Source organism: Macadamia integrifolia, chromosome 3 (genome assembly GCF_013358625.1).
Source record: "Macadamia integrifolia cultivar HAES 741 chromosome 3, SCU_Mint_v3, whole genome shotgun sequence".
NCBI classification, from domain to species: domain Eukaryota; kingdom Viridiplantae; phylum Streptophyta; class Magnoliopsida; order Proteales; family Proteaceae; genus Macadamia; species Macadamia integrifolia.
The window spans coordinates 6,449,718-6,472,470 of record NC_056559.1 but is presented as its reverse complement, the minus strand read 5'-3'; the positions used below and the strand labels follow the sequence as shown (position 1 = coordinate 6,472,470).

At 40.4% G+C, this 22,753-nt stretch overlaps 2 protein-coding genes across 2 annotated transcripts in view; both read left to right on the top strand.

The window, feature by feature from the left end:
- The window catches only part of LOC122074580 (serpin-ZX-like), a 6,497-nt gene extending 4,587 nt beyond the window's left edge, over window positions 1–1,910 (top strand). The window contains exon 2 of the mRNA XM_042639467.1: window positions 986–1,910. Within this exon, the coding sequence (XP_042495401.1) occupies window positions 986–1,774 (789 nt within the window). The 3' untranslated portion in view covers window positions 1,775–1,910. The remainder of the gene's footprint in view (window positions 1–985) is intronic.
- A 4,276-nt stretch (window positions 1,911–6,186) lies between these two features.
- On the top strand, window positions 6,187–22,621 carry LOC122074520 (nucleobase-ascorbate transporter 3-like). The gene is made up of 14 exons (XM_042639380.1): window positions 6,187–6,525; window positions 7,399–7,496; window positions 7,610–7,786; window positions 8,465–8,565; window positions 8,741–8,816; window positions 8,910–8,969; window positions 9,064–9,248; window positions 9,333–9,429; window positions 9,568–9,654; window positions 20,659–20,717; window positions 21,645–21,736; window positions 21,814–21,891; window positions 21,988–22,148; window positions 22,252–22,621. The coding sequence occupies exons 1-14, from the start codon at window positions 6,396–6,398 to the stop codon at window positions 22,474–22,476; spliced, it is 1,626 nt and encodes a 541-aa protein (XP_042495314.1). The 5' UTR covers window positions 6,187–6,395; the 3' UTR covers window positions 22,477–22,621.
- The last annotated feature ends 132 nt before the right edge of the window (window positions 22,622–22,753 follow it).

The window sequence follows — 22,753 nt, the reverse complement described above, 5'->3', positions numbered from 1 at the left end:
AAAAAAAAAACCCTAAAATCTCATGCTTTTGGGAAAGTTCATACAACTATCCCATCCCTTAAATCCCACCCCACCAAAACCTTTCTAAACAAACGGGCCCTAAAAACTTGAAGGGTTGGGAGTGGTGAGTGGAAGATCCTGCCTCTGATTCCTCAGGTGCAAAACACAAAACCCTAAGTATGGACTGGAATTACTTCAGAATGGGCTCTACATCCTACCCCTGATTGCTTAGGTGCAAAGCACAGAACCATAATTATGGACTGGAATTACTGCAGAATGTGCTCTACATGGGAGATTTTTAGACGAAAATATCCTCATGATCAGGTTTTCCTGAGTTTGTACCTTTCCCCCTCCCTTTGCAACTTCAATCAGAGGATTTTTCTGCTGTTCAAAGTGCATTATTCTGGAGTTGACTAGTCCCTTTTTGGGTTTTTAGGCTGCGTTCTCTTGTTGTTGCTGTTGTTGTTATACTACATTGCAATAAAATTGTTTATTTTCTTTCCAGGAAAAAAAAAAAATCTGGAGTTGATATGAATAGATCATTTTGGATATTCTCTTTTGGTGGTGAAATTGTTTATTCTCAACCCAGGAAAAAAAGAGGAGAGGGAAAAAAACTGGAAATAATATGAACAAATCATTTTGGAGATTTTCCGTATTATTTTCTTTGGTTGGAACCCATTTGGTGTAGGTCCTGTTCCTATTCATGTCCACCTCATATTTGTACTTGTGGGAGTACCTGGTTTTACATTCAATTTTTTTTTTGATAGGTAGGGAGGGAAGTAGGTAATAGCCAGGAGGTTCGAACTTGAGACCTCCTGCTGAGCATGGGATTTTTGCACATCACAACTCACCAACTACGCTAGGCAGTTGTTGTTTTTTACATTCAATTTGATTGCCCTTACTGACTTTGATAGGAATTCCATTAAATTTTTTTTTTTTGCTATTGCATCACTGATGCTTATTGTGTTTTTTGACTGGTGAGAAGGCTGTTGAAGTGGTGAATGAAGTAAATTCATGGGCTGAAAAGGAGACAAGTGGGCTTATCAAAGAGGTTCTTCCTACAGGATCAGTTGACAGCTCGAGCAGACTTATCTTTGCAAATGCATTCTATTTTAAGGGAGCCTGGAATAACAAGTTTGATGCATCCAAAACTAAAGAATCTGACTTCTACCTTATGGATGGAAACTTGGTCAATGTCCCCTTCATGACCAGCAATAAAAAGCAATTTGTTAGTGCTCATGGTGGTTTCAAAGTCCTCCGGCTTCCTTATAAACAAGGTCAAGATAAAAGGCGTTTTTCCATGTGCTTCTTTCTACCAGATGCAAGGGATGGGCTTCCAGCTTTGGTAGAGAAGGTGGGCTCAGAACCTGGCTTCTTAGATCGCTACCTCCCATCTGAAGCAGTTGAAGTGGGTGATTTCAGGATTCCGAAGTTCAAGATTTCGTTTGGATTTGAAGCATCAAAATTTTTAAAAAGTTTAGGATTGGTGTTGCCTTTCTCTGGTGAAGGTGGTCTAACTGAAATGGTGGATTCACCTCAGGGCCAGAGCCTCTATGTCTCCAGCATCTTCCACAAGTCCTTTGTCGAAGTCAATGAGGAAGGTACTGAAGCTGCTGCTGCTTCTGGTGCTGTGATAGCTCTTAGATCCATCCCACTTCCAATGGATGAGATCGACTTTGTGGCTGACCACCCATTCATTTACCTGATCAGAGAAGACATGACTGGAGTTGTGCTATTCATAGGGCATGTCCTGAATCCCTTGCAGGCTGCTTAATGCCGGCCAAACTGCTTTAGAATCTGTATAACCAAAATGCATTACAGATGACTTTCGGTTTCTGCCTTTCATTACAGTGATGGTGCTATTGCTCTAAGATATTATTACTAATTAAATATGCCTCACTTCCCCTCAACTGCCTCCCATGCTAACCGTATGAAGGAATATCAATCTACAATGCCTTTCTTTTAGGTGTGACTTTGAATGGGTTTGAATGGCGAAACAGGATCACAGCAACCTCATTTAATTTAGTTTATTGCAGAGAGAAAAGGGAAAAGGGGGGAGGGGGAAAGAAGGATAAAGTAAGGTTGTCAAAATTCAGCTTGATTCGGTCGGACGAACCAAACCCAAACCCTCATCTGTTTGGTATCGGGTTGGGATTTTATGAAACCGGTAAAAACTGAAATCACAGTGGACTGAATGAATTCACTGACAAAAAACAGAAAACATAATTGAACTGATCAAAAAACTGAGACTGGACCGATAGTAAACCCCAGTTATCGACAACAAAAAATTTATGAGAAATTGGATCAAAATAAAAAACTTAAAACATTTTGGTTTTGGATTGGCTCAATACCAGATGAAAACTGATTCAGTCCGGCCCAAACTGGATTGAACCGATCGATTGGCACCCTTGCAAAAAAGATATATACGCCAAGATATATGTACATCACTCTTTCATTCTCATTCCTGTGTAATCATGTGGGCCCCTCCTTGTATAAGATTTGTGAGGGCATGAGTGATTCATCTCTGACCATGTGTTGCCTATATCAGACATAGGTTTCTCCCACCTCATGCACTAAAGATTTTCTTGTGCACCCTCTTATCATCGGGTTTAAAAGCTCAAAAATGAGATTTAAATTGGTTCAATCGATTTTCTTGCTTACATATGATTTGGGTGGTGTGGGAGATGCCATTACATGTTGCATCAAATATATGCACAGGAGAAGTTTGGTAAAAAGTAGGAAATTGGAATTTGAATTGAGTTTGATCCACCGGTTTAAGTTAAACTTTGAAACGCTTAGGTTTTGGGACCGATCTCATGATCACTTGTCTTGTGATGCAAGCAAATAGACCCAGGGTTAAAACCATGGAATCAGGATCTGGATTCGTTTTGGGACAGAGATTAGCCAAGCCGGATGGTTCGAAATTAGGATCGACCTTGGCCGATTCCGATCCAATTCAATCGATCCAATCGTTCTTATTACTAGAAGGAAATTTCTCCAAGATGAATAGATAAGAACCAGAAAGTGATTGATGTGGACGTTGAATCATTGGAAATCCTGAAGTGCTTTCCAAGATTCTGCTGCCAAACTTTATTGATAACAACCGCTTCCATTTTTCTTGTCGGCCATGGACGGTGGCCATGGTGCTGCTGCGAGGGATGAAATAGATGTGACAACAGATAAGAATTGACTCCAAGATTATAATTTTTTAAATTGGAAATGATTCTTACAACGTCATCATGAGCTCAGTCCGATTCCAGCCATAAAATTATCGATGCAGGGCTGAGAATGCTTCCAACAAATCGCTTCTTATCCATTTATCTTGTTGAAGGCTCTATCATGGATGCAATGTTATGAAGCTTTTGATGCCATGTTCATTATCCTAAACTCATCATTATATCATTTCATTCTATTGATGGATTTTAATTCCAAAGAATGTATACATGGAACTATTTACGTAAGTTTCGTTGATCAAACGATCAGGTATATCATGTTATTATCCTCTCTTTCCATAGAGGAGTAAAAGATCAAAGATCAAGTAAATTATGGCACTGTTTCTATGTCTAGAAACAGCAGAAATGACACAGAAACAATAGAAACGGATTTTCACTTTTCTATAAACAAAAACGAATTATAAACCTGTTTCTCGAAATGCTTTTTACAGACATAATGCCATTAAAAAATACAATAGTATCATCGATGCCCAAAAGGAAGAGAGGGTTCGATTGCCTCATTGTAAGTTCAAATAGTTGAGAGATTTATCAGGCACAACAACTTTTTTTTTTGTTTTCTCTCAAATTCGTTTCTAGAAACGACGACTTGTTTCGTCAAAGTCGTTTCTAGAATTATAAATAAGCATAAATTTTGATTTATGTTTCTAGAAACGGGTGAAATGAAACACTTTATCAAACGTTTTTTAAGTTGTTTCTCTATTTATGGGAACAAGAAAACGCAGTAAGAAACGTTGTCAAATGGTACCTATATATCTTTCTTTCTTCTTCTTCTTCCTTTTTTTTTTTTTTTTTTTTTTTTTTAAGGGTGATTAGTTTTGGTAGAAATGAAATTTAATAGCGTGTGATGAAAGAAGACTCAAGTCTTTCCTCATATCACGCTTAAAGATGTTCATAATAAAAAGGAGAAGGTTCTCTAAGCAAACAAGGTATTCAATAGTCAATACCCTTTCACAATGATTTGTTTAATCATTATTTTTCTCATTTAAAAAAAAAATTAATAATTATAATAATTCATATGATGAGGTGTAGCCTTTCGGTATAAAGAAAACAATTTTTTTCATCAAGACTATCATGCAAAATAAAAGAAGTAAAGGGTTTTCTATAGATTGATGGATAGAGACATATAGTAGTGTCACTATAGGGTGTTAGTGCTATGACATATAAGTGGAGCTTAAGCCACTCATCTGAGGCTAAGCCATAAGAAATAACTAGTCAAAACTATTACTGCATAAGGAGTCTAGATCAGGTCTTTGTATGAGAATTATTCTTGTAAAATGTATGATTTATTTTTCTTTTCTTACAACAGACTCTCACATTGAGTGGATTCCAAATGTGGATCAAATATCGTATGATGTCCTGATCCAATCTCCTATAATACACATACACCAAGATAACATAGCTGAATAGTAGGGCTAAAGATATGATGATAGACCAGGTCATTAGTGATTCTATCCCATGCACTCTCCCATAATAAGTTGTAGGGCTCTCTCTCTCTCTCTCTCTCTCTCTCTCTCTCTCTTCAAATGGATTGTGAATCAATTTCTCATCTCTTATTGGAAAATCTCTACCCATAATTTTTATTTGAGGGCTGCTTTCTTTATTGTATCGAAGTGAGTACCTTTCGATCGACTTATCATGTGCCTTTAGCGATATTTCGTGTTCCCACGCTCGAAGGTAGTTTGGGAGTGTTGCGTTTCATCATTCGTATTTGTTTTTTATATTGATGACCAATTAATCCAATGCGTTTTTTTGTTTTTTGTTTTTTTGTTTTTTTTGTTTTTTTTTTTTTTAAATTCGATCTCACCTCATAGAAAGTTAGTCACCAACACCTCGATTTTCTAAATCACCTTCTTATGGATTGGAACAACTGAAAATATGTGTAACACCATGTTGCTTAAAACATGTTTAATAAGCAATATTTTCCTCCCTGAACTTTGACCTTCTAACTTTCTCAGAATCTTTTCAATAAAATCCATAAAATTTCATACCAAGCACTTTCTTTGAAGATTAGAGTTCTCAAGTAAAATAAAGGGGTTTTCCCTGTTGGAAGCTTACACAGTGCAAAATGATAGAGGCCCTAGTAGGAGATGCCTTATCTGAAAGGATAGAAGAACTCCTTTCATTGCTAACCTTTTGTCCAAATGCTTTTCATACATTTTCGAGAGCGTGATGAGTGCAGAGATAAACTTTTGACTTCCATTAGTGAAGAGAATGGTTCCATATGCGTAAAGTAGGTGCAATCACCATCATAAATTAAACATTAATATGGAGAGAGAGTAGTGTCACGACATAAAAGTAGAGCTTAAGCGGCTCGCCTGAGGTGCTTAAGCCTTGGAGAAATAACTAACCAAAACTATTACTACATAAGGAATTGTACAGAGACCTGATCCAATCTCCTACAGAAGTATAGATACACCAAGATAACATACCTGAATAGTAGGGCTAATCATTCAAATGTGGAAGGAAGCCCGCCATATGAGTGACATGACTTCATTCCCCTAATGAGCTGGACAAAGATTAGTCCAGACGGATTCACCATATATATATAAGAAAGCAACATCTGAGGATTTTCCCTTATCAGATCGATCGATAAGACTCCACTCAACAGCTCTTTTCCACCAGACAATCAAAAAAGGTAAGAAGGGTCCTTACTCCGTCCAACACAGGCTACTGTTATCGGCCCTAACAGAGATGAAGTAAGGACTTTGCAGTTAGAAGAGAAAAAGTTGTACTTAGAATGGTTGGTGGTAAGTCAGAAGCTGTTACTCCCTGACGTGGCGTGCAAGTAGCTGATATTTCTTTAACTTAATCATGAAATCTTCATAATGAAATGGTGGCATGACCGCAATTTTGTGGAAGGTAAGGGATAATTTTTGGATTTCAAAATGCTTCTAAAGGTGTCCAGCTTCCCAGAAAGAGAGTGTGAAGGACCGACACGGCTTTGGAGACTCTCTGCCCATGCTTTGGCTACTCGGTTACAGACAAAACCCCATAACGTGCAATCAGCCAATCACACACACACACATACTCTGTTTCTCTCTCTTACACTAGAACTCTCTCTATCTGTTTCTATCCTTGTTGCTTGTGTGAGTTGAAAGGAGGAGAAGTGAAGAACCCACTAGGGTCTAGTTCTCAATCTCAGGAAAGGAACTCTGTAAAATAATGGTAGAGACACACCACCATCCACCACCGGCGCCACCACCTCAACTTGGAGTAGGAGGAGGTATTGTTTTTCCTCCAACAGAGCAGCTTCGCCAGCTCAACTACTGCATCCATTCCAATCCTTCATGGCGTGAGTTCCTTTTCTTTTTTTCCCCTCTTTCTTTTTATTTTAAATTTTAGAGGTTCCTTTCCCACCCCTAAACAGATATATATATAGATATACTTGGTTCTTTATGACTTGGTCAAATTGTTGCTATACCTTTGAATCTTATATGGAATTTTTTGAGTCACTGGTAATTTATAGTTTTTTAGTTTTATGGTTTCGTATGAGGCTACAACTTGAACTAAAGCAACCTTGGTTGTAATCACTTTTAATTTAAAATTCTGTTATGAATTGGAAGTGTCTGCAAGCAGTGTTCTTTCTGATTTCTGGGCTTAGGATTTGGTCTTCTACCATGTGGTATATATTTTGGATTCCAATCCTCTCTATCTCTCTCTGTGGGTGGAAGGGTATGTGTTTCTCTACTTCGCAAGATCCATCTCTACCTTTTCTCTCTCTCTTCCTGGGTGAAGATTCTTCAGTGGCCCACGTTTGCAAAAATGTAACTTTTTTGATTCCTGACCCTGGTTCTCTCTCTCTCTCTCTCTCTCTCTCTCTGTGGGGGGAAGGGGATGTGTTTCTCTACCTTACAGGATCCATCTCTACCTTTTCTCTTTATTTTCCTGGGTGAAGATTCTTCAGTGGCCCACTTTTGCAAAAATGTAACTTTTGATTCCTGACCCTGGTTATCTGTCTTCTTTATTAACATTAATTATTTAGTACACTCTCAATTTCATTACGGGAACTGCCATAAAATTCCGGAACCTAATCCTCCCCTACCCCCCAAACCAAAAAAATATGAAGAAACTTCCATACTCTGTTTAATTTTTGTCCAGGACAAAGGGGCTGAATAGAAAATTTTTATCCTGCAACTTATTGTCATGGTGCATTAAACTTTTGCAGCGGCAACAGTTCTACTGGCTTTCCAACATTATATCGTGATGCTAGGGACTACTGTCATGATTTCCTCCCTTATTGTTCCCCAAATGGGTGGGAATAATGTGAGTTATTCTTCATCTTACATCTCATTGAAACATAAACAGTTGGATTATTTTCTAAAGATTTCTGTTCCAGACAATTGAAAGAAAGTTTATATTTGGTGGCCATAAAACAGAAAGATAAAGCCCGTGTGATTCAGACATTGCTCTTTATGGGGGGAATCAATACACTTCTTCAAACATTACTTGGGACGCGGCTTCCTACAGTGATGAGTGCATCCTATGCATTCTTGATACCAGTCATGTCAATTATCAATGATTTCTCTGATGAAACCTTCGCGAATGAGCATGAGGTATGCAGAACACTGCTAGGGAACTGAACGGAATTGAATGGATAAGTTCGTTGTTCTACCAAAAATTGGATTTTATTAAGGTTCACCCTTGCCAGATAGGGTCCATCTGAAGGAGGACCTTACACCCATCTTACTATTCAAAATTCAGCCCCAAACAAGTAGGGGAAGTCTGTCAAAAGTTGATGCATAGTGATGCTAGATATACAGAAATGGCATTAGATTCCATTACAACACTATGGCAGTTGGGCTGACTTTTGAACACTTTCCTTCCTCATTTGTTGCTGTAACTTGGTCTGTGAGATGGGCATGGCATCCTCTATCACATATTCACATGGACCCAATCACATCTATCCATGTGTGCCACATGGCAAATTTTGAAATTGCTGATGTATATTATATTGTTCTAACAAATTTTCGACAGAAGGTAATGATTTTTCCAACAACTTTGTAACTCCACATTGTTGCCTGTATGCCACAAAGGAGCAATATTCCTGCTATAGTTCTTGGCCAAAATGACTTAGTTAAGGGAAAAAAAAAAAATCCTTTTTCTAATTTATGAATGATAAACAGGTATAAATTAAGTGCTTTATATGGTAGCTTTTTGATGCATTTGATGGTGTCTTTTCTTTTAAGAACTGTCAGACAGTTCAATATTCATTCCTCTCGGGGTGGTTGCAGAGATTTGTCCATACTGTGAGAGCTATTCAAGGGTCTCTGATTATATCTTCTTTTTTGAATATCATAATCGGGTTTAGTAGGGCATGGGGGAATTTTACGAGGTAATAGCATTATTATCCTGAAAACTCAGCTCTTTCTATTTTTTTCCCCCCCTCTCTCTTTGTCGCATTTCAGCTTCTAGATTATCTAACAAAGTCAAGGCTTGAAGACTTGGCGAAAAATATTTGGGGGCTCTTGTGATGCTTATTAACATTTGCTCTTTGATCTCTTCTTCAGGTTCTTCAGTCCTGTTGTTATTGTTCCAGTGGTCTGTGTTGTGGGTCTTGGTCTGTTTCAAAGGGGCTTCCCCCGGGTATTGGAATCTCACTGGACCCTTATGTATGACTAGTGGATTGTAATAGACCTCAAGAAAACCTTCTTATTATGTTCTTGTGGTTTTTTTCAGGTTGCCGACTGCATTGAGATTGGACTTCCCATGCTAATTCTATTGGTTATCTTGCAACAAGTAATTTATCTTAGTTGAGCTGAGATTTGTCAATGGTGTTCTTCTCTAGAAAGTAAAGAAACATAAGTTTCAACCTTAATTGCTGTCCCTGCAGTATTTGAAGCATGTTCATGAGACCACACATATCCAACTTGAGAGGTTTGGCTTGCTTTTCTGCATTGCAGTAGTCTGGGTTTTTGCCGCAATTCTTACTGTTGCTGGAACTTACAACAATGCCCGTCAGCAGACTAAGATCAGTTGCCGCACTGACCGTTCATACCTCATATCATCAGCTCCTTGGTATAGTTCAAGTTACAATTTTGTTCATTTAGACTAGTTGAGGAATTGACTTCTCTTGACACCTTTCAATTGCTTTGATTCTAGGATTAGAATTCCATACCCTTTTCAGTGGGGTGCACCTATCTTCCGGCCCAGTCATGTCTTTGGCATGATGGGTGCAGCACTTGTTTCATCAGCTGAGGTTTGTGGTCACATTTTTCCCTTTTTTTTCTTGGGGGTGGGGGTGGGGTGGGGTTGGGTGGGGTGGGTGGGGGCTTGATTACAGACAGTATCTATTGTTTCCCGTCAACTTTTATTAACCAACAGATCTTCAATGCAGTCAACTGGAACATTCTTCGCAGCTGCACGTTTTGCGGGAGCTACACCACCTCCAGCACATGTGTTTAGTCGAAGCATTGGTCTGCAGGTTTGTTTTCATATAAGAAACTGTTCCAGTAAAATTTTTTTTTTCCTATTTGAATCTTTTCCCTTTCATTTGTCTAAAATGTTAATGCAAATTTCACGTATGAAATTATACAAAGCACAAGGACTATTTTCACAAATAAATTTTATGTAGATTCTTGCATCACAATGGTTCACCTCTGCTTTGTCATCCTTTTGTGACTGGATTGCTCTTATCAACAGTCAATAGTAAGACAAGGGTCAGGTGGACCATTTCTCAATTTGGGAAAATGGTGCTCCACCAAATCCTGGCTTCATGTTTTACTGGATTAATGTAGTGGAGGTGGAGTAGCTTTATCTTACTTTATCTGGACCTTACGCTTTTTCGATGGGGGAAAAGATGCTTTGTTATCCAAGAAAAGTGTGTAAATGTATGTGGAGAAAGTTTGTGTATGCACATGAGCATGCCCCATGTCTGAAAGCTCTTCTGGATTTTGACACTATGGTATTCATAAACTCTAAGACCCTGCAGTAGCGGGATATGTCCGTTTCTTTGATTAATGAAACTTTCTCCTGTTGAGGTATTTGTTTGGGCCTTACATCTTCCATTAGGGCCTCCAAGGAAATCAGAATTCTCTTTTCTCTCTAGGTTGATGGGATCTTCACTGGATTTCAATACCTGGGATCTATGAAGTCTGTGCTATCCTCGCTTTGAGAGCTGCTGAGTTTGGTGACTCAGCTTTCACTTTGAGGTCCCCAATTTAAAGTGAAAGGTCCACCTGGTGGTTTTAGGGTAAATTTTATTTTATTTTATTTATTTTTTCATGTTGTAGAGCCATATTTTTAATTGATACAATGTCCTTTGGGTGCATGTGTGTTTGCTTTATAAAGGAGTCTTGGTCTTGTATATCAATTTTTAAGGAAATAATGAAGAGGTAGAAAAAAGTGGCTCATATGTATGACTAAAGGAGAGAGGTGTCAGGTATGGTTTTTGTACGATAATTTATATGTTGTGATGTCCATAGATGCATTTTTTGCATTGTTAGGAAATATGTTATATTCAAACATTTGATTATATACATAGGAGTTCAAAAAATTCATGATTGGTAACTGGAAAAGATAAGCTTAACCTGATTGTGGTAAAAGTTTCGACGAGTCTCCAGCGCATTTTCAATTATGAGGTGATGATTCCTTATAAAATTAGTATGCTTGCTACTTGTTCTTTAAGGAGGAGTTGGTGTTTTTAGAACTAGAGTTCTAAAAGATAATATACAAATTGAGAAATGTTATAGTTTTTTTTACATATGTCTTCAAGCTTTTGATCAAGCTCATCATCATGGGTGTTGAAGATTGAATGCACTTGGAATCTATTGGCTGAAAGAAAATAATAATTTATTGGTAGATCTTTGCTTACTCTGATAAATATGAGATATTACTTATTTGTTGCCTGTAAAAAATACTTTTATGTTGGAAGTTTGCATCTTTCTAGACGAAATCCAAGTCTCGCAAATGGTAACGAGACACCTGCTTACCCAGAAGAGGGTGAAGATTGTTTTATACATGGTGTTATTTTTGTGAGATGAAGCTCTATTTTTCCTTTGAAGTAGATTTGCCTGGCTTAATGTTCCTCATGGTTTGGAAATAAACCAAAATTTGGATAGTAATTGCAGTTTGGAGTCTAACAAGCACCACTTTCCAGAGACTTGCCTGCTTCCATTTATTTTCTTAAAATATTTCTTTTTTTTGGGGGGGTTTAATGTTATCATGGGGGAGATGTTTAAAACTTTCTGAGCTTAAAAAAGTTAAAATGATGCAGACAACTGAGCCTTCTAGTATTTTTCCTAATGTTCAATTCTTCAAGTGGGAAGGATCTGGGAGAAACAGCTACTGGAGGAGCCGGGGCAGCATAGAGGGCAAAAGGATCTTGCGATGAAATACTTGGTATTGCCAGAGGTAAAGGTTGCTGTCTACTTGATGTGCTGCTTGTGGAGGAGCTTGTTGTAAATTGTGTAACTGGGCCTCAAGAAACCTAAGATGTTTCTCTTTCTGTCCAATAAGCGCAAAGGCTTGGGCCGTATCAGCAGTAGTAGAAGCAATACCAGCAAGTTCATTATGGACTTGATCCATCTCAGCTTTAAGGGATTGGAGTAATTGGGTATGCCATCCAACAGTGCCTTGAGTATGATGGGTAGAAGCAAGGATACATTCAAGGTACTGGTTTTGAACGATGGCATTTTCATTTTGCCAATTTAAAGCTGCTTCAGCTTGAGAAATGTCTTTTTGTTGGCCTGTGGGTAAGACAGGAGATTTGACTTTCCATACATGTCGTACACCATGTGAATTAGGACCATAGTTTGTAGGACCAGGAAAATTCTGCAAAGGAATAGAGGAAGAAGATCCTGAAGTATACATGCAACAAGGAGGGACTATAGGAGAAGGTGCCTGAACAGAGGGAGGAGGTTTACAGACTGGAGTAGGAGGAGTAACATAAGGAGGTTCCAAAGAAGCATCGTATTTGACCATAAATGGATATCGGGCTTCAGTACTCAACGGTCCGACATTAGGATCTCCTGACTCATATCGTTCCCGTAGAATAGTCTGAGAAGACTTTCGTTTGGGAGAGTAGGAGTAGTCATCATCAGATTCTTGGAGACAGTCATCACAATCACAAAGGTCAAAATACTTATGACCAGTGACTGGATCAGAGAAATAGTACACCGGGTTACCTTGAGCATCAAAAGATTTAACAGGAATTTTAGGTGCTTGAATCATTCCTGTGAACCGAGTAGGAAAAGGAGAAGGTAAAGGTTGTACTGGAGGAGTTGGAAAATGGATTTCAACCTCACCAGAGGGGTGAGTGATATACTGAGGATCAGTAGACTGAAGAGGCTCTATCGGAGCAGGTTGGCTTGTAGCCATTTGTTGTTCATAAGCCGTAGCCCAGGAAGAGGGGAGGAGACGAAGAAGTTCATCTCGGGGCAATTGTCTGGGTACATGAGTAAGGCTTGGAACATGAGCAGACTCCACAGAAAGGAAGAGAGCATCCTCTTGCTGGCCTTTGGTTAGGTTATAGGCATGACTTTGTAACCTATAAGCCAGTTGGTAGTGGAGAGTTCCTGCTAAAGCCGTAGTAGTCTGGGGAGTACCAGAAATTTGGATCTGGAACTTCAAAGCAAAGGGAAGATGGGGATCTGCTAAGGCTATATTGAAATTAGGGTAGAGAGTAAGGAATATAGTTCCTACATTCAGGGTGGTCTGAACAGTGGCAATCACGGCATGTTCATACCGCAAAAAGCGACTGTCAAGGAGGGCGATCCGGGAAGCCACGGGAAGACCTTTTCTGCAATGAAAAGAAAGAGCGAACTTAATCGCACCAAAATGGAGATGAGTATAACCCTGATTTTTCCACTGGGGAATAAGGTTAGACGGAATCTCTAAGGTAAACAACTGTTCTTTATCGGTGGCGGGGATGTGATACTGATCACAACGAGAGGCCTGAACCAACTCTTTCAGAGGTGGAGTTTTCTTCCGAGGAGTAATAAGAGCCTTCCAGGAAGAAGAAGAGGATTTCGTCTTCGGAAAGACAGTATAAGGGTTCAACAGAGGAGACGGAGTCTCAGGTATGATCTGTTCTTCAGGTAAGTAATCAAACTCATACAGAGAATCAATAGAAGAGAAAGAAGAAGATTGGGAAGAAGAAGGAGAAGATGAAGCAGAGCTTCGGGAAGAGGTTAAACGACGGGAAAGAGACATATCGGAACAAAGGTAGCAAGTCCAATAACCGAACAACACAACTTACCGGCGAAACTCAGATAGATAAAAAGACGACTAGTCGAGTCCTATCAGGATCCTCTTGGACCTAGTTTTCAGAGGCGGAGCAACCCGAGCCGTTACAGGGTATAAAAACGGCCTCTCCTGGGCCTGAAACCCATTGCTCATAGGGTCTTTTTCCGTCACCAGAAAACCAGAAACAAGAAGTAACCTGCAATAGGGCGTGGCCTAGACCGTCTTTTTAACTAGCAGAGGTTCAAACCGAATTGAGAATACCGCCGGAGAAGGACCTTAGCCGGAGAAGGAGGAAGGACAAGGCTCTGATACCATTTCTCTCATGACGTACACACAACCGGGCTCTGCCCATAATTCATTAATCAAGGGCCTTAAATAGCCAAACCTTACAAGACATGTGGGACTAGGGACGTGAGGCTTAACCTTACAAGACATGTGGGACCAGGGACATGAGGCCTTCACATGGACTTCACAGAGCCCGGTTGTGTGTACATCATGAGAGAAATGGTATCAGAGGCTTGTCCTTCCTCCTCCGGCTAAGGTCCTTCTCCGGCGGTATTCTCAGTTCGGTTTGAACCTCTGCTAGTTAAAGAGACGGTCTAGGCCACGCCCTATTGTAGGTTACTTCTTGTTTCTAGTTTTTTGGTGACGGAAAAAGACCCTGTGAGCGATGGGTTTTAGGCCTAGGAGAGGCCGTTTTTATACCCTGTAACGGCTCGGGTTGCTCCGCCTCTGAAAACTAGGTCCAAGAGGGTCCTGATCGGCCTCGACTAGTTGTCTTTTTATCTATCTGAGTTTCGCCGGTGAGTTGTGCTGTTCGGTTATTGGACTTGCTGCCTTTGTTCCGATATGTCTCTTTCCCGTCGTTCAACCTCTTCCCGAAGCTCTGCTTCATCTTCTCCTTCTTCCCGATCTTCTTCTTTCTCTTCTATTGATTCTCTGTATGAGTTTGATTACTTACCTGAAGAACAGATCATACCTGAGACTCCGTCTCCTCTGTTGAACCCTTATACTGTCTTTCCGAAGATGAAATCCTCTTCTTCTTGGAAGGCTCTTATTACTCCTCGGAAGAAAACTCCACCTCTGAAAGAGTTGGTTCAGGCCTCTCGTTGTGATCAGTATCACATCCCTGCCACCGATAAAGAACAATTGTTTACCTTAGAGATTCCGTCTAACCTTATTCCCCAGTGAAAAATCAGGGTTATACTCATCTCCATTTTGGTGCGATTAAGTTCGCTCTTTCTTTTCATGGCAGAAAAGGTCTTCCCGTGGCATCCCGGATCGCCCTCCTTGACAGTCGCTTTTTGCGGTATGAACATGCCGTGATTGCCACTGTTCAGATCACCCTGAATGCAGGAACTATATTCCTCACTCTCTACCCTAATTTCAATATAGCCTTAGCAGATCCCCATCTTCCCTCTGCTTTGAAGTTCCAGATCCAAATTTCTGGTACTCCCCAGACTACTACGGCTTTAGCAGGAACTCTCCACTACCAATTGGCTTATAGGTTACAAAATCATGCCTATGACGTAACCAAAGGCCAACAAAAGGATGCTCTCTTCCTTTCTGTGGAGTCTGATCATGTTCCAAGCCTTACTCATGTACCCAGACAATTGCCCCGAGATGAACTTCTTCGTCTCCTCCCCTCTTTCTGGGCTACGGCTTATGAACAACAAATGGCTATAAGCCAACCTGCTCCGATAGAGCCTCTTCAGTCTACTGATCCTCAGTATATCACTCACCCCTCTGGTGAGGTTGAAATCCGTTTTCCAACTCCTCCAATACAACCTTTACCTTCTCCTTTTCCTACTCAGTTCACAGGAATGATTCAAGCACCTAAAATTCCTGTTAAATCTTTTGATGCTCAAGGTAACCCGGTGTACTATTTCTCTGATACAGTCACTGGTCATAAGTATTTTGACCTTTGTGATTGTGATGACCGTCTCCAAGAATCCGATGACTACTACTCTCCCAAACGAAAGTCTTCTCAGACTATTCTACGGGAACGATATGAGTCAAGAGATCCTACTGTCGGACTGTTGAGTATTGAAGCCCGATATCCATTTATGGTCATATACGTTGCTTCTTTGGAACCTCCTTATGTTCCTCCTCCTACTCCAGTCTGTAAACCTCCTCCCTCTGTTCAGGCACCTTCTCCTATAGTCCCTCCTTGTTGCATGTATACTCCAGGATCTTCTTCCTCTATTCCTTTGTAGAATTTTCCTGGTCCTGTAGACTATGGTCCTGATTCACATGGTGTACGACATGTATGGAAAGTCAAATCTCCTGTCTTACCCACAGGCCAACAAAAAGACATTTCTCAAGCTGAAGCAGCTTTAAATTGGCAAAATGAAATGCCATCGTTCAAAACCAGTACCTTGAACGTATCCTTGCTTCTACCCATCATACTCAAGGCACTGTTGGACGGCATACCCAATTACTCCAATCCCTTAAAGCTGAGATGGATCAAGTCCATAATGAACTTGCTGGTATTGCTTCTACTACTGCTGATACGGCCCAAGCCTTTGCGCTTATTGGACAGAAAGAGAAACATCTTAGGTTTCTTGAGGCCCAGTTACACAGCTTACAACAAGCTCCTCCACAAGCAGCAACATCAAGTAGACAGCAACCTTTACCTCTGGCAGTACCAAGTATTTCATCGCAAGATCCTTTTGCTCTCTATGCTGCCCCGGCTCCTCCAGTAGCTGTTTCTCCCAGATCCTTCCCACTTGAAGAATTGAAAGCTCTGCAGCGTCAACAACGCACCTTGAAGAATATTGCTCCCAGGCAACAACCCAGAACAATACCTCTGGAAAAACCTTTTCCTCCACCCTTTCAGCCTTATCCCATGACTGTAACCTACCCTAGCCCAGCACCTCCTATATCTACCTGTCCATCACCTTCCTCTTCACCTCCTAAAACTAAACCCATACATCCTCCCATAGGTGCCATAACCCCTCCTGACAATGATGTGTTATCTGACCTTCTCACCACCCTAGCTCTTCATGACTCACCCTCTCTTCCCTCTTTCATGAATACAGGTCCAGGTCCACCTCCTGTCCCTTTTCCTGCACCTCCGTATGTTGACGAGATGGATGGTGATCAGGATGACCTTATGGTTCATAATCCCGAACCTCCTCAACCTCCTCCTGGTCCAACATATGCTCCTTTCCAAAACCAAGATCCCTAGCAGTTCTTTACCTTGGATGATGTCCCTGTTTCCAAATGGGCATCCAAGTTTGCTGACTTTCATGCCTGGATCAATGCTGAACTCCTTCAAGAAGGTGCTACCTCCGTGAGTGTTCTGACCAAGCTTGTTGCCCGGCTACAAGGCAAACTTAGAGAATGGTATTTAGCACTTGGTGGATACAGACAATTGCAACTTGTTCAACTCCCTGAAGGCCACTTCATCACAGCTCTATATCAAGAATTTCTTGGTCCTGTCTCGAATGATATTACAAAAGCTCGAGAAGAGTTTTTACAGTTGAAGTGTTGTTCTCTAGCTCGTCCAGATCTTGATCGACACTTCTCTCGCATGACAGACAGATTCCATAAAATTGGCGGCCTTGATGATGAAAACCTCAAGCAGATTTTTTTGAATTCACTTCCAGAACCTCTTGGTGCTGATACTCTCCAGTTTCTGAGAAATCAGAATATCTCCCTGGCATCCTGCAGTATTGGTTCTCTATACAGTTTTGCTCTCACAGTTCTTGACAAGCTTTGCAATGTCAAGAAAATCTGGAAAAAATTACAAGCAAAATCTGACAAGGTCTCTTCTGCATGTGATACTTTTTGGATGAAGATCAAGTGTAAAGGCTCTGATCACTCTTGTGATTGTCCTACAAAAAGGCCTTTTCATCATAGAAAGCTCTCTCATTCCTCAACAAAGCATAAGCAACGGTTTCCTTTTAAGCCTTGGTTTCCTTTTAAGCCTTCTCGGTTTAAACGGTTTAACCTTCAATGGAAATTCCTCCGTAAGAAACAGTTTCGAGGAAAGAACAAGTCTACTTCTTGCTTTATTTGTGGAAAAAATGGACACTTTGCTAAGAGTTGTCCTAATATTCACAAGAAGGAGAAAGTTCTTCTTATGCTTGCTTCACTCCATCATGATGATACAAGATGCTGATCTTGAATCCCTGTACTCTCTGGATGCAGATCCTACTGACCTCTCTTTATTTGCAATTGATTACCCTGATGTTACTGCTGAAGAGCCAACTTCTCTCACAGACTCAGACCCAGAGTTCTCTCCCTCCGAGTCCGAGGAATCTGAACCCCTCTACCAGGTTATTCCTTTCCTTCCTCCAAGTTAACCATTTCTTCCCTGTCAGTCTATAACTTTACCCCATGCTGCGGTAACCTTAATCCTTGAATCTTATGCTAAACCAGTCCGTCTAATAGCTTTTCTTGATACAGGTGCAACTACAACCATTTTGTCTCCCAAGGTTCTCCCAGACCATTTCTGGAAATCTCAAGAACCCCCTCTTCCGTTTTTAGCAGCCAACGGTGAAACCTTCTATATCACCCTTGTCACCAAACAACCCATTAAAGTTCAACTTCTTCCAACCCTTTCGTTTACCCATGTTATATTAGGCTCCCACTGTCCTGGTAAAGACCTCATTATAGGTTTTGATGTTCTTCGTCATCTTCCCCTTAAATGGACACCCCATGGTCTTGTGTACAAACAGCAAGTACTCCCTTGGTCCCCTTTTTCTAACTTATTTCTTGCAGGTACAAGTCCTACATTGTTTGATGAGTTTAAAGGAAAACTTCTGCAGACTTCCTGTGCAGACTCTCATACTGAGTTCTTGACAAAATGTTCTCATCCTCTCTGGCAGAATTCCAAGTTATTCATCTCCTTACCTTTTAAGAAGAATGAAGATGTGAATCCAACAAAGGCCAGTCATCCTGGCATGAATCCAGAACATTTAGCTCTTGCAGTACAAGAACTTCAACAACTCCAAGCTCAAGGATTATTAGAACCCACTGTGTCCCCATGGGCATTTCAGGCGTTCTATGTGAACAAAAGAACATAACAGATCCGTTGTAAAATGAGAATGGTGATAAATTATCGGCCTTTAAATTTCTTCCTGGCTGATGATAAGTTCCCCTTACCAACTCGCCCGGCACTGTTACTCCAGTTAGCCTCTGCAACTGTCTTCTCCAAGTTTGATCTTAAAGCAGGTTTTTGGCAACTTGGGATTGTTCCTGAAGATAGACCTAAAACGACTTTCTGTGTCCCTGGACATCATTTACAGTGGACAGTTATGCCGTTTGGATTAAAGACAGCCCCATCTATATTTCAGCGTGCCATGATGCAGATATTTGCTCCTATTCAGGATCGTGCCCTGATATATATTGATGATATTCTTCTGTTTTCTTGCACACCGGCTGAACATCTTTGCCTTCTCCAGCACTTCCAGCAGATTGTTCAAGATTATGGAATCATGCTTTCCCCAAAGAAAATGCAAATTGGTGTTTCTATTTCTTGGTGTTACTATTACCAAAGGAACATATGAACTTCAGCCTCATATTGCTACATCTCTACAGCAATTTCCTGATGGTCCCCTGACAAAAACTCAGGTCCAGCAATTCCTTGGTATAGTCAACTACATGACAGAGTTTCTTCCTCAACAAATCAGACATACATCTGTCCTTCATCAACTCCTGAGAAGAAAGAAAGCTCCTCCTTGGTCTTCTGAACATTCAGCAGCCATTCAAGCCTCAAACAGCTCTCTACAAAGCTCCCCTGTTTACAGATTCCTTCTGATGGACGGCGCATTCTTCAAACTGATGCTAGTGATACTCATTGGGGTGCAGTTTTACTTGAAGAAGCTCCTGATTCTAAACGAACCATCTGTGGTTATAAGAGTGGCTCGTTTAAACCATCTGAAGCTCACTATCATTCTACGTTTAAGGAAATTCTTGCAGTCAGACGTGGAATTGAAAAATTCCAGTTTCATCTCATTGGACACAAATTCCTCATTGAACTGGATATGTCAAGTTTTCCTCGCATGCTTGAGTTCCGGCAACGCACTCTTCCAAATGATCAACTTCTTCGTTGGGCTCAATGGTTTTCAAAGTGGTCCTTTGACATTAAACACATAAAAGGACAAGCGAATGTTTTGGCAGACTTCCTTTCTCGACCTACCTCTTCTTTTTCTGTAATCCCAATCCTATATCCTTTAACCTCATGTGCCTCTTCCTCATCTTCTCAGCCTCAACCTCAGCCTCAACCCAGCCATAACCTTTGTTGTGCCATACCTCCTCAGCTTCTTCCTGAAATCCTTCATACCTTAACCTACAAAGCAGTTCTTACCTATAGTAACCTGACCATCTTCCAGTTTCTCCTACTCTTTGCTCCCATTGAAACCTGGTTTCATCTTTTCACCTCTCTACTCACACAGTCCGATCCCCCTGATCCGACTATGCATTACATCACTGTCCTGTTCCATAGACCTCCAGCCATCCTCCAAACTACTGACCCTCCAGATCTACACCCATGCCATTACATTCATTACACAACAGACTACCATGTGTTTGGAATAAAGCCCTATGCGCTCTTCACCACCAGAAGACAGCATCGTTCAGAATGGCTTCACCTTCTTCATACTATGTGCACAGTGAATGATATCCAACCTCATCAAGTTCCGGCTCCCCTTCTTCATACTGTCGATACAGCTTGGGAACTACATCAGAATGGTCAACTTCCTTGTCCCCGCATTGCTACCCTTATGGACGCTTATCATGATTGGCTCATTGATAAAGCTGTTTTCTTCCCAGACAGCAGTTCGTCCGACTCTGATGATGATTTGTCACTTTAAGTATATGTGTATATTGTGTGTCTATGCTTGTGTGTATGTAAGTCGTATGTAAGTCTTTACGTATGTATTGCGTATGTTGTATGTATGCCGACACTGTATGCCGACACTCTCGACATACGGTCCCACGTCATGTGAAGTCCATGTGAAGGCCTCATGTCCCTGGTCCCACATGTCTTGTAAGGTTTGGCTATTTAAGGCCCTTAATTAATGAATTATGGGCAGAGCCCGGTTGTGTGTACATCATGAGAGAAAAAAAAACACACACAAAAGTAATAACTGCAAATTGGACTATAATAGGTATTCACTGTTTTTTTTTTTTTTTCCCCTTTAGGTTGGTCCAGTAGTTTGTTATTGGTAATTTGCTCAGAAGACTTAACACAGTCAGTGAATTTCCTTTACTAATCTGTACATTGTCACTGCAGGGTATTGGTATGCTGCTTGATGGATTATTTGGTGCTGCTGTTGGTACTTCTGCATCCGTGTAAGGCACAGATGAGCATATGTTCACTATTACCTCCTTTCTGTGAATAAATCCACCTATTCTCTCTCACACATAGTTATTGGAACTACCATCCTCCTGCTTATGCAATATGGACAAGTGCTTTTCTGCACTTCCAATAGGAATACACTTGTGCATACATCATTTTGGGTCTGGGGAAAGTGAGACATTTTACTTTATCAATTCTGCATCTAATTCCTTTCTCTTTTTTATCTTTTAACCCCATCAATGGACAAGACTGGTGACTTTACTTCTTAGAGAGAGAAAAGGGAGAAAGAGATACAAGAAGCTTGTGAGGGGCCTACCAGAGTTCCATGTGTTGTTTGAAGGACATTTTCCAAATTGTATATACCTCACTAGGGGCTGGCACGTTGTGCAATGGCAAAAAGCTCTGGTTGCCAACATGAGGTTGCAGTTTGAGTCTGAAAGCAGCCACTTTATGCAAATATGCCAAAGCTTAGGACCACCTCCAATCTACCATCCTGGGATGCTGCAAAAGCAGAACTTGCTCCAGGTTACAGCCCTTTATATAATAAACCTCATTAGATTCTTCTTTACGGTTGGGAGAGAAAAAGTAAGTTGGTGACAGACATGAACAAGGGATGCTACCACGGTGATGAATTTATGATTTAGAGAAAACCAAACAGAAAAAAAAAATGTTATGAAGATGAATGTTCACAAGTTGAAGTATATAACTAGTGTATGAATATTGTTTAGAAAGCATATGGTGTAATTGAGTTCAATTAATTTCCTAGTTATTAAATCAACGTCTTTTTCTTTTTAAAGCAGTAGACTTGCTATCGAAAAAGTATATACTGCCACTGTTATATATGTTTCTGTCTTCCAAACATCCATGTTGAATTCTCTGAACTTCTGATCGTGTACTAATGAGGCTAATTTCTGTTGCAGTGAAAATGTTGGCCTTCTTGGATTGACACATGTAGGGAGCCGAAGAGTAATTCAGACATCAACTGCATTCATGTTCTTCTTCTCGATATTTGGTTAGTCCCCCACTCCAAAACGAATTTATGTGTACTATGCTGTATCTTATCAATGTTTGTTGTTTTTTTTTCCTCAGGGAAGTTTGGGGCCTTCTTTGCATCAATTCCTTTGCCAATATTTGCTGCTGCATACTGTGTTCTATTTGGACTTGTTGGTAAGTTCATATTCCAAATGTTCTCTTATGTTCAACATTCTTCATTCTGTGTTCTATTGTCATTTTGATGGTAACATTCTGGTGTTCCCCTTGTAGCTGCTGTTGGAATCTCATTTATTCAGTTCACCAACAATAACTCCATGAGAAATCTCTACATCTTGGGTCTCTCTCTCTTCCTGGGAATATCAATTCCTCAATATTTTGTTCAATACACTGATTCCCATGGCCATGGACCAGTCAAAACAGGAGGTGGATGGGTGAGTGATATGGGTCTGGCTCATATTCATAAGAAGAGATTCATCATATTTTACTAACTTGAACCAGTAAATTTTAAATTGTGTTTTTTTTTTTTTTTGGCAGTTCGACGACATATTGAATTCGATCTTCTCATCATCCCCAACTGTGGCAATTATTGTCGGGACATTGCTTGATAATACACTCAATGCCAGACATGCAGCTGCAGAGAGAGGACTACTTTGGTGGGTGCCATTCCAGAAAAAGAATGGAGAGCCCAGAAATGAAGAGTTTTACAGTCTTCCTCTTCCTCTTAGAATACATGAGTATATCCCCAGCAGATTCCTCTAAATATACCTACACATCCTTCATCCTTGTACATCAGTTTGCTTTAATTAGTTGCCATTGTAATCTTCAAGTCTGTGTTAACAATTAACTATATCTGATGTTAATATTTTCAGCTATAGGCAAAATAAGATTTCTCAGTCATGGTTCACTCCTGTGGCTTCATTGAATTGCATTGACTAATTTCTACCAAAAAAAAAAGACTGTTTAAGTAATACTGGGCTAACCGGGCCTTAAGTGTGCTACTGAGCCATTTTTAAGCGGGCGTTGGGCTGAATAAAGA